Source organism: Panthera onca, chromosome B3, assembly GCF_046562875.1.
Source record: "Panthera onca isolate mPanOnc1 chromosome B3, mPanOnc1 haplotype 2, whole genome shotgun sequence".
NCBI lineage: Eukaryota > Metazoa > Chordata > Mammalia > Carnivora > Felidae > Panthera > Panthera onca.
In genome coordinates, this window is record NC_138344.1 from 40,569,793 (window position 1) to 40,582,340 (window position 12,548).

Here is a 12,548-nt window from a genome sequence, read left to right on the forward strand (position 1 = left end):
GAGTACATATTGAGAAATACAGGAGAAAAAGGAAGAACAGGACAAGTAAGAAAATTCATAGCCTATCACTGCACTGCTTAAAACTATTCACTGCCTTCCCATTGTGCTTAGAATAAAATCCAAGCTACTTATAATGCCCTATAAAACTTTACATATGGCCTCCAGGTGCTCTCCAATCTCTCCTACATATCACTCTTCCCCTGTTCACTATGCTCCAGCCACACAGGCTTCTGATAATTGCTAAACACCTGTCTCCATCTCTCCTTTACACTTGTCATTCTCTCAATCTGCATGGTTCCTAACCCATCTCTTTATATGCTGCCTCCTTTTCTTTTTTTTTTTTTCTAATTTTTTTTTTTTTAATGTTTTATTTATTTTTGAGACAGGGAGAGACAGAGCATGAACAGGGGAGGGTCAGAGAGAGGGAGACACAGAATCTGAAACAGGCTCCAGGCTCTGAGCTGTCAGCACAGAGCCCGACGGGGGGCTCGAACTCACGGACCGCGAGATCATGACCTGAGCTGAAGTCGGCCACTTAACGGACTGAGCCACCCAGGCGCCCCAGGGCTCCTTTTCATTGTTCAGTTCTGAGCTATAATTTCACTCCCTCTGAAAGGCTTTCCCTGAATACTCTACCTAAACTAGCTCCCTTCCTACCAACTACTGCCTATCACATTGCCCTTTTTATTTCTTTCATGGCAGTTTTTATAATCTATAATTAATTTTTTTTCCAACTGTCTTTTCTATGTTTCCTTTGAACCACTAAGATGTAACCTCTAGGAGAGCATAGAAACCTAGAGTGTTTTATTTACTGTTATAATGTTTAATGCCTAAATCAGTTCTTGACATACAGTAGACATGCAATACAATTTTCTGAATTTTCTAAATAACCAAATGAACTGCATATAGAACATGGAGACAGATTTACCTACAAGACCAAAAGTGGAACTGTCAGTACACAGCTTGATCATTACTCATGATTCCAGGTCTATGAATTTGCCTACTAACTAAAATTTATTTGTAACCCCCAAATCAATACTCTAGGTGCTTTTACAACCATTTGTGGACATGAGCAGGGTGGCAAAAAATCTGAGCCTCTAAATGTATAGATTTCCCGCTAAGGCCGAGCGAAGGAATGATCTGCTTTCTTGTTTCAGCTGTCACGCTGTAAACAAGTGTCTTATTTTCAGTCTATTTATTATCATTTTTTGCATTTTTGTGTTTTTTCTTGATGATCCTAATATTTAAAATGGTCCCATGCATAGTGCTTACATGTTGTCTAGTATTCCTAAGCACAAGAAGGCTGTACCTTAAATAGATGTGTTAGATAAGCTTTCTTCAGGCATAAGTTATAGTGCTGTTGGCTCTGAGTTCAATGTTAATAAATCAACAAGATATATTAAAGTGTCTTTAAACAGAAACACACATAAAATAAGGTTATGTATTGAATGTTTGATAAAATTGCGACCAGATGCTCACAGAAACCTAATCCTGTATTTCTCCTATGTGTAATGGTTCAGAACTCACGAATTCAGTATACACTGCAGCTCTAACAAGAAATTCCTGTATAAGAGATAAACCATTTTTTCAAAATCATTTTCCAAGTTTGCTTAATGAGTAGAAAATACTTAAGAATTAAATACAGACTGAGAAACAGGTTGTTGAGGGATAAACTGCTCTTAAAGCATTAAGAGATATGAAATCAAAAGTTAAGTCATTATTAATTTGAAGATCTTTCCCTACCCAAACCTGGGAAGTTATGAGTGAACCATGGTTTTTATTTTACCTTTTGAAACCTATATAACAACAAGCACCAAGGTACCTTATTCATTAAGATCCATTAGTAAAAACAGTGAAATACTTTGTTAAACTAAGATTGGCATCTACTTAACTAAAAAGCTAGGTTGTAGCTGTAGAAACATTGCATAGTCAAAGCAAGCTTCTTTAATGTGGATTGGTAAATGAGTAAGTTGACCAGACTAAAGCAACATAGGGCTAAATGGATTAAAAGATTAAACGATTATAAAAAAGAAACACTTAAAAAGATTGCAATATAAAATGTTAAAATATTTAATGGGGTGCCTCAGTTGGTTGAGCGTCCGACTTTGGTTCGGGTCATGATCTTGCGGGTCATGATTCCTGAGTTCAAGCCCCACGTTGGGCTCTGTACTGACAGCTTGGAACCTGGAGCCTGCTTCAGATTCTGTGTCTCCCTCTCCCTCTGCCCCACCCCTGTTCACGCTCTGTCTCTCTCTTTCAAAAATAAACATTAAAAAATGTTTTAAAAAATATTTATCAACAACTTCAAAATTTTTAAAAACTGAACTGGAATTTGTGAAAAAGCATCCTGAGGAAACTGACTCAAAGGAGAAAACATAGATAATGGTTTTCATGTTGTTTTCAACAACTTTCTCTCCTGGATGTTAAAAATTAATTTATTAAAAGTTCATTAATGTATTGTATGCTATTATTTCATGACTATTTTTAAAAGAACAAAATAAGACTTTAAAATTTTTATCCATTACGTGGGGCACCTGTTTGGCTCAACATGTGACTTTTGGTCTTGGGGTTGTGAGTTCAAGCAGCACATTAGGCACAGAGCTTACTTAAAAGAAAAAAAAAATTATTATCCATTATTTGATAACTCTGACCAGAAAATATTCTTTATGGTCTGAATTTTGCTTTTACATTAAGATTCTATACACTTGCAGTCACCACTTATAAAATATATATTTACACATGTCTATGTAATACTTCTACTTTATTTTTTTTTTAATTTTTTTTTTTAACATTTATTTATTTTTGAGACAGAGACAGAGAGAGAGAGCATGAACAGGGAGGGTCAGAGAAAGAGGGAGACACAGAATCCAAAACAGGCTCCAGGTTCTGAGCTGTCAGCACAGAGCCCGACGCGGGGCTTGAACTCACGGACCGTGAGATCATGACCTGAGCCGAAGTCGGACACTTAATTGACTGAGCCACCCAGGCAACCCAATACTTCTACTTTAAAAACAAGTATTTTACTGATAAGAGTAATACAAAAAATTACTCAAAATAATGTTCAGATGGATTACAAACCTAAATGTGAAAATTGTAACTTTTAAACTATTAGAGGAAAATTTAGGAGAATATATTTTTCACTTCAGGGTGGGAAAATGCCTTAAAGCTTAAATAAGCTATAAAAAGCATAAAACAAAGAAAAAGATCAATATATTTGACTACATTAGATTTAAAAATTCCAGGGGTGCCTGTGTGGCGCAGTCGGTTAAGCGTCCGACTTCAGCACAGGTCAAGATCTCGTGGTCCGTGAGTTCGAGCCCTGCGTTGGGCTCTGGGCTGATGGCTCAGAGCCTGGAGCCTGCTTCCGATTCTGTGTCTCCCTCTCTCTCTGCCCCTCCCCCGTTCATGCTCTGTCTCTATCTCAAAAAATAAATAAACGTTAAAAAAAAAAAAATTAAAAAAAAAAAAAATTCCTGTGAGTCAAAAGATACCACAAACGAAAAACACAGACCAGCAGATATCTACAACACATATAATAAAAAAATAGTACATAAGGGGCATCTTGGTGACTCAGTTGGTTAAGTGCCTGATTCTTGATCTCAGATCAGGTCATGATCTCACAGTTGGAGAGATCAAGCCCAGAGTCGGGCTCTGTGCTGACAGTGAGGAGCCTGCTTGAGATTCATTCATTCTCTCTCTCTCTCAAAATAAATAAACAAATTAAAAAAAAAATCTATGTATTAAAGTAATATATAGAATAAAGAACTCCCATAAAACAATTTGAAAAAGATCATCAACTCAGCAGAAAAGCAGATCAAGAATATGAATAAGTAGTTCATGACGATCCAAAAGGCCAAAAAAAATGGAAATCAAAAACAAATCAACAAACTATTCAAATGACAGAGCCTCTATTTAGAATTCATGTGTGTGCAAAGCAAAATTAAATACTATTTCTTATACTTAAAATGGGCAAAACTTGGGGCACCTGGCTAGTCAACACCTCAGTCAATAGAGTATGTGACTCATGATCTCGGAGTTTTAAGATCAAGCCTCACTTTGGGTATACCGATTACTTAAAAAATAAATAAATAAAAACAAGAATTTAAAAAAGGGCAAAACTTCAAAGGCCTCACAATATTAAACACTGGCAAAGAAGCAGAAAAGAGAAATTGCTTACCTTGATAGTAGGAGGATGAAATTGTTACAACTACTTTAGAAATTAACTGGGAGCACCTGGGTGGCTCAGTCAGTTAAGCATCCGACTTCAGCTCAGGTCATGATCTTGTCATTCAGAGTTCAAGCCCCACATTGGGCTCTGTGCTGACAGCTCAGAGCCTGGAGCCTGTTTCAGATTCTGTGTCTCGCTCGCGCTCTCTCTCTCTCTCTCTCTCTGCTCTCCCCCACTCATGGTACCTTTTTCTCCCTCTCTCTCTCTCTCTCAAAAATAAACACTAGGGGCGCCTGGGTGGCTGAGTTGATTAAGCGTCTGACTTCAGCTCAGGTCATGATCTCATGGTTCATGAGTTTGAGCCCCGCATCAGGCTCTGTGTTGACAGCTCAGGGCCTGAAGCCTGCTTCAGATTCTGTGTCTCCCTTTCTCTCTGTCCCTCCCCTGCTCTCTCTCTCAAGAATAAATAAACATTAAAAAAATTCAAAATAAATAAATATTTTTAAAAAACTTTTAAAAATAATTTAAAAAATTGGTAGTTTCAATAAAAGAAAAATTAACAAAGCCTATAACCCAGTAATTCTAGTAACAGGTAAATACTAACAATTCTCAAATGTACCTGAAGGAAATACATACAAGAATGTTCACTGCAGTTTTCACAACAGCAAACTATTATAAACAAGATAAAAGTGCATTTATGACTTAATGGAGAAATTGAATCAGTGGAATCTTGAGTTAAGAGAAACAAACAAAATCTATGTATACCACAGATTGTTCTCAAAAAGTTTTAAAAAGCATCTGCAAAATGACATTATGTTATTAGCCTACTTTTTTTTTTTTTAATATTCCATAGTGCAGCCATCCAGGTATGGACTATGGTTATCTTTTTTTAATGTTTATTTATTTATTTTGAGAGAGACAGAGAGAGCATAAGCAGGGGAGGGGCAGAGAGAGAGGGAGAGAGAAAATCCCAAGCAGGCTCTGGGCTTTCAGCACAGAGCCCAAAGCGGGGCTTGATCTCACGAACCCAAGATCATGACCTGAGCCAAAATCAGTTCGGAGGCTTAGCCAACTGAGCCATGCAGGTGCCCCGTCTATTTACTTACATTTTAAAAATGTACTATACTACACTATGGGGCGCCTGGGTGGCGCAGTCGGTTAAGCGTCCGACTTCAGCCAGGTCACGATCTCGCGGTCCATGAGTTCGAGCCCCGCGTCAGGCTCTGGGCTGATGGCTCGGAGCCTGGAGCCTGTTTCCGATTCTGTGTCTCCCTCTCTCTCTGCCCCTCCCCCGTTCATGCTCTGTCTCTCTCTGTCCCAAAAATAAATAAAAAAATGTTGAAAAAAAATTAAAAAAAAAAAAAATGTACTATACTACACTATACTATACTATACTATATTATACTATATGCTGTTAATATATTCCTATATACGAAAAAATAGACTACTGATTTTAAGATTCACACCAAATTCAAGATAGTAATCATCTGTAGGGCAGGAGGAAACACAACTGTGTATTAGTTTCTCAACAGTTAAGCACCTGACTACAACCTAAGCACTACTGTTTCTTTTTTGTGGAGGATGCCCTATGGTAAGTAGGATGTTTAACAGTATCGTTGGCTTCTACTCACTAGATGGCAGTAGTACCCCTTTGCCCCATGCTGTGCCAGCCAAAATGCTGCCAGACACATTTCCTGGGGGGGCAAAATCAAGAACCACTGGGTAGAAAGAACAAAGAGAATTTCAACATTCTTAGTAAGGGTCCATTTATTTTATTTATTTTATGTAATCTCTATGCCCAATATGGGGCTCGAACTCACAACCCTGAGATCAAGAGCTGCATGCTCTACTGACTGAGCAAGCCAGGCACCCCTCATTCATTCATTCATTCATTCATTTTTAAAGAAAAGACCTGGGGCCCCTGGGTGGCCCAGTTGGTTAAGCATTCGATCCTTGATTTCAGCCCAGTCATATCTCATGGATTTTGAGTTCAAGCTCCTAGTTGGGCTCTGCACTGACAGCACGGAGCCTGCTTGGGATTCTCTTTCCTTATCTATCTGCCCCTCCCCTGCACACATGCTCGCTTGCTCTCTCTCTCTCTCTCTCTCTCTCAAAATAAATAAATAAATAAACTTTAAAAAAAAAGGAAAAAAGAAAAGACCCGAAGCAAATATAAAATATGTTATGAATTGGGGTACCTGGGTGGCACAGTCGGTTAAGCACCCGACTTTGGCTCAGATCATGATCTCACAGTTCACAAGTTCGAGCCCCATGTCAGGCTCTCTGCTGACAGCATGGAGCCTGTTTTGTATTCTCTGTATCCCTCTCTCTGCTCCTCCCCTGCTCACACACTCTATCTCTCAAAACTAAATAAACATTAAAAAAATTAAAAAAAAAAAAAAGGAAATTCTGTCATATGCTACAACATAAATGAGCCTTGAGAACATTATGTTAAATGAAATAAGCCAGGCACAAAAAGACAAATACTGCTTGATTCCATTTAGATGTAAAGCAAATTCACAGAAAGAGGAAGTAGAATGGTAGTTGACAGGGACTGGCAGCAAGAGAAATGGAGAGCTATTTAACTGGTACAGAGTTTCAGCTTTACAAGATGAAAAAGTTCTGGAGATCTATTGCACAATATGAAAATACTTTTAGCACTACTAAAGTATACATTTAAAAAACTAAGATGGTTAAAAAACTTATCAAATTGTATATCTTAAATATGTACAATTACATAAGTATTTAATTACACCTCAATGAAGCTGGTTTTTAGGAAGGCTATTCTTGTTCATTGTAAAAAAGTAAAAAAAAATAGAAAATATAGTATAAAGAGGAAAATAGAGTATAAAGAGGAAAAATTAAAACATTTATTGTCATAACACCTGAAGAAACACCATTTTTAACATTTTCCTTCAGTCTTTCTATGTGTGTGCACGTGAAAATGTTTGTGTGTGTATAGAGTAAGTTTTTTTTTGTTTTTTGTGAGAGAGAGCACATGCATGAGCAGGAAAGGTGAAGAGGGAGACAGAAAGAGAGAATCCCAAGCAGGCTCCACCCTCAGCTTGCAGCTGGACTCAGAGCTTGATCCCACCAACTGTGAGATCACGACCTAAGCTGAAATCAAGAGTTAACTACTCAACTAAGCCACCCAGGCGCTCCAAGTATTTTTTAAAGGCAAAAAATCAATTAAAAAAAAAAAAACTTAAAAAGACCTTTTTTTAATGTTTTATTTATTTTTGAGAGAGAGAGCAGGAGCAGGAGAGGGGCAGAGAGAGAGGGAGACACAGAATTTGAAGCAGGCTTCAGGCTCCGAGCTGTCAGCACAGAACCCAATATGGGGCTCAAACCCACTAACCATGAGATCACGACCTGAGCCGAATGAAGCCTGGAGCCTGCTTCAGATTCTCCCTCTCTCTCTGCCCTTCTGCCACTCATGCTGGCTCTCTCTGTCTCTCTCTCTAAAATAAGTAAACATTAAAAAAAATTTTTTTAAACACAAAAAAATCAAACCTACGTATTTCGTTCACACATTTGTCACTCAATATTTTATGACAAATGTTTTCCCAAATGATATATTCTGGTGAACAATTTTATTAGTTGAATGATATTCCATCAAATGAGGGAAGTATAATTTTAGTCTTTCTCTTACTGCTAAACAGATCAGTTCACATTTTCAATAGTTCTTTTGTGTGCAATTCTGATTACTTTCTTATGTTAAATTTCTAAGTCATATTAACAAGTCAATAAGATAGGAACATTTCTGGTTCTTGATGTATGCTACCAAACTGTTCCCCAAAGAGTTTAAACCAATTAACATTGCCACCAGTAGTGTACAGGGGCTCTTGTTTTAATACAACTTCACCATCACTGAGTATTCTATTTTTAAAATCTTTAGCAATTTAAAATTATAGGCAGGGCACCTGGGTAGCTCATTGGGTTGAGTATATGACTTGGGCTCAGGTCACGATCTCATGGTTCCTAAGTCTGATCCTCACAACGGGCTCTGTGCTAATAGCTCAGAGCCTGGATTGGATTCTGTGTCTCCCTTTCTCTCTGCCCCTCCCCCACTTGTGCTCTCTTTCACAAAAATAAACACTAAAAAAATTTTTTTTAATTATAGGCAATACCTCAGGGATTTAATATGTGTTTATTGATTACTAGTGATCAATACAATCAATAACACATTAATACACAAACTACCACGGTTTGCTTAGGACTTAGGAAAATCCCAGAATACTGGACTTACAGTGCTAAAACTGATAAAGTCCCAGGCAATTAGGGTGACAAACTGGTAAAGTTAAACATCTTTTAATGTTTATCGGTCATTTGTGTTTTTCTTTGCTTACAAGGCTTCTTTGCTCATTTTATTCCACTTGGGAAAAGGCTTAAGTCTCTCTTTTTTTTTTCCCCTTGAACTTAACATTATTTTGCAAACACTTTTCCATGTTTTATTGCATGGTCATCACACTCAGAATTTTTTGATCACCTATCTGCCATCTCAGCATAATTAACTATTCCCTTATGTTGGGAAATTTAGTTTCTCAAATTTCCCTGATTATAAATATTTCTGCTTACCTCACAGGGCTATTTTGAGAGCCATGAGAGAATACGAAAAAAACTCTAAACACTAAATGATGATGACGATGGTGCAATGGCAGATGGCTCAAGGTAGGAACACTCTTCTAATAACAGCTATAATTGTGCATTTTTTTTATTAAAAACCCACACACACAAAATGCTGAAAATGAAGCCTTGGTGCACTTCATCAAATATGTTCCATTATATATATTATATATATATGTGTAAGATATATATATATATATGTATATATGTATATCTTTCTCAATCTCATTTCTAACCAAGATGTCCTTATAATAATTATTTAATCAGGATGCCAGGGGCACCTGGGTGGCTCAGTCGGGTAGGCATCCAGCTTCGGCCCAGGTCATGATCCTGCAATTCATGGGTTCAAGCCCCACATCAGGCTCTGTGCTGACAGCTTGGAGCCTGGAGCCTGCTTCAGATTCTCTGTCTCCCTCTCTCTCTACCCCTTCCCTGCATGCACTCTGTCTCTCTGTCTCCCAAAAATAAATAAATATTTAAAAAAAATTGTTTTTAAAAATCAGGCTGCCAAAAAAATCTACCATACAGAAAGTATCATCATTATCACTTTTTCTCCATAAAATTCATGCATTTGTTGAATAATTGCCACTCTAGAACAATTTGCACACTTTGCTCTCTGAAATGTATCAGTCACTTCCTCTTTTTCATACAGCTAGGAAATGATTCATTCTATAAGCACTCACCTTGGCCAAATCAAAAGGTGTTTTGACCTCCATGGTTGTGTCAGGTTCAGCAAATGCAGGAACTTCCTGTCTATTTCTGCCTTTCCTCCTACTCCTCTTTAGCTGGTCTCCTGATCTCTGCCCATCCAACATTTCTTTAAAAGAAAAAAAAAATTATACATATACGTATATAGATTGATAATAATGGGATTCATTGGTGAACTGATAGGTAATAAACAGAAGGTGATGCTGAATATTTAGAGTGAAGATATGCAGTCAGGAAGGTTTTTACATTAGCTTTTCCTCTCAAACCAGAATTAAATATAAACCATAATTTTCAAGATAGTCAATGGTAAAGACTACTGGCTGGGATTAAGAAAGTAAATTAAAATCTGCTACTTTATTTTATTTTTAAAGTTTATTTATTTATTTGAGAGAGAAGAGAGGGAGGGTGGGACAGGCAGAGAGAGAGAAAGAGAGGGGGGGAGGGGGAGGGAGGGAAGAAGAGATAAAATCCCAAGCAGGCTCCATGCTGTCAGTGCAGAGCCTAACATGGGGCTCGATCTCACAAACCATGAGATCGTGACCTGAGCCAAAGCCAAGAGTCAGATATTTAACTGGCTGAGCCACCCAGGTGACCCTAAAATCTGATATATTTTAGATTATATAATAATAATGACTTAGATTATTTAGTTTGGTATTTATCTTTCATATCTTTTAACTAAATAGTTACTTCTAAATGCTATTCATACTAAAGTTGGTCAGCATTTACTTTCATCCAGGTATACAGATAACTAAAATTTAAAAAAAAATTTTTTCCCAATGTTTATTTGTTTTGAGAGAGAGAGAGACACAGAGAGTTGAGTGGGGGAGGGGCAGACAGAGAGGAGACAGAATCCAAAGCAGGTTCCAGACTCTGAGCTGTCAGCACAGAGCCTGATGCAGGGTTCGAACTCAGGAACTGTGAGATCATGACCTGAATGGAAGTCGGATGCTTAACTGACTGAGACACACAGGTACTCCTGAAAATTGTTTTTTTAAAACATGGATAAATTTTTCAAACTATTCTGAAACCACATTTTTATCTGCAAACAGGTATTTTTGTGATATTTTCTAAGTTGAAAAAGTCTCAACAAAACAGTATTGATTCCAGTTTGAGTAGAACTGAAAAATACGGATACATATGATTCTGCTTAAGTTAGCTGTGAGGAAATAGCAGTTACAGAAAATATGAGGTTCTATAAACCAGCCCATTACTTAATTATATTAACTTACCATCTTTTTCTCTAAATTTTTTTTTAATGTTTATTTATTTTTGAGAGAGAGACAAACAGACTGAAAGCAGGGGAGGGGCAGAGAGAGAGGGAGACACAGAATCTGAAGCAGCTCCAGGCTCTGAGCTGTCACCACAGAATCCAATACAGGGCTTGAACTCAGGAACCATGAGATCATGCCCGAGCTGAAGTCAGACGTTCAACCAACTGAGCCACCCAGGTGCCCCACTTACCATCTTTTTTGAAGGACTGCTGCAGAGCATCAGAACTCAACTCCTGATCATTCTTTTGCCATTTGGTTATAAGCTCCTCTATGAATTGACCTTTTTTGTCCTCATTTCCCTGAAGGAGGTCAGTGACATATTCTCGTATCTCTTCAGCACTCTCAATTGACAAAACATACCTCAGGAAGCAAAAATAGAAGTTGTTGAAACAAGACTGCTTATACTATGTCTTTCAATAATCACAACATAAACTGACGTAGTACAAACTATTCATTAATCCATTAAAGTGTTTACGATTTTTTTTAATGTTTTATTTATTTTGCGGGGGGGAGAGAGAGAGAGAGACACACACACACACACACACACACACACACACACAAAGAGTAAGTGGGGGAGGGGCAGAGAGAGAGGGAGACACAGAATCCCCAAAGCAGGCTCTAGGCTGTCATCACAGAGGCCGACACAGGGCTCAAACCCATGAACTGTGAGATCACGACCTGAGCCGAAGTCAGATGCTCAACCGACTGAGCTACTGAAGTGTTTACTTTAAGCCAAATTCTATGCTAGGTGCTAGGGATATAAGTTTGATTAGACAAAGATCCTGACCACACCTTGTTCATAATAAAACCTTTATGTAACCCTCTTGTTGGAAGAATTAAATTACTGTTTTGAAGATAGGCTTGTGGAGCTGTCCTTAACATAGGAATACTTCCTATAACTACATATCTGCAGTCATATTTTCCGAGGAATACAAATCACTTAATCTCTATATTATAAAACCTAAAATTTCTTTTGCTAAAAATATGAGTACATAGAACAATCTAAACAGTTGTTGATTTAATATTCTCAAAAATTATATATCAAGATGGGTATCACATCGTAATGAGCAGATCTCTTTTAAGGAAATGTTATAAAGGTTCCTAAAAGTGAAATGGGGTAACAGTTCAAGTCAGTACAACTTGTTTAAAAATTGACAGGCCAATATATTTGAAGTGCCTTAAAAATAATCTGGTAATTCCATTTATAGGACTTTATAAGACATAAGAGACAGAAAATTTTATGCAAAGGTTAACTGCCTCACTGTTTGAATTAATGAAACACTAGAAGCTATTTAAAATATCTATTGATGGAAAAGGGACTAATGAATTCAAGTTTTTGGACTTTCAAAAATGTAATATGCTACCACTAAATGTGAAAGTTTTGAATAATTATTATTCTGAGAAAATGCCCTCCTATAATGGTAAATGAAATAATAGGATAGAGTGCAGAGCATATGATTCCATTTGCTATAAAAGCAATGTGTATACACATACACATGTGTAGAAAAAAGGCCAGAGCTTATACCCCCAAATAATTACCACTATGGTCAATTAACAAGAGTTTATTTTTCTTTTCTTTTTTCCCCTATGTTTTGAAAATGTATTACAATATGCATAGGAAAAAAAACACGAAGAGTGAAACAATGATAATCTCTGGATTGTGGTATTATGGTTAATTTTGGTTTCCTTCTTTATCTTTTTTCTGATTTTTTAAGATTTCTACAGTGAATATGTTACACCATTAGAAAAGAATTTTAAAAAATAACTTGTAAATT

At 37.1% G+C, this 12,548-nt stretch overlaps 1 protein-coding gene across 3 annotated transcripts in view; it reads right to left on the minus strand.

The window, feature by feature from the left end:
• TRIP4 (thyroid hormone receptor interactor 4) overlaps window positions 1-12,548 on the minus strand; it is a 64,885-nt gene that overhangs the window by 50,293 nt on the left and 2,044 nt on the right. For all 3 annotated transcript variants that reach the window (XM_078448726.2, XM_060618305.3, XM_078448727.2), the window contains exons 2-3: window positions 10,964-11,133; window positions 9,478-9,611 (exon numbers count right to left, since the gene is read on the minus strand). In XM_078448726.2, coding sequence (XP_078304852.2) covers window positions 9,478-9,611; window positions 10,964-11,133 — 304 coding nt within the window. The remainder of the gene's footprint in view (window positions 1-9,477; window positions 9,612-10,963; window positions 11,134-12,548) is intronic.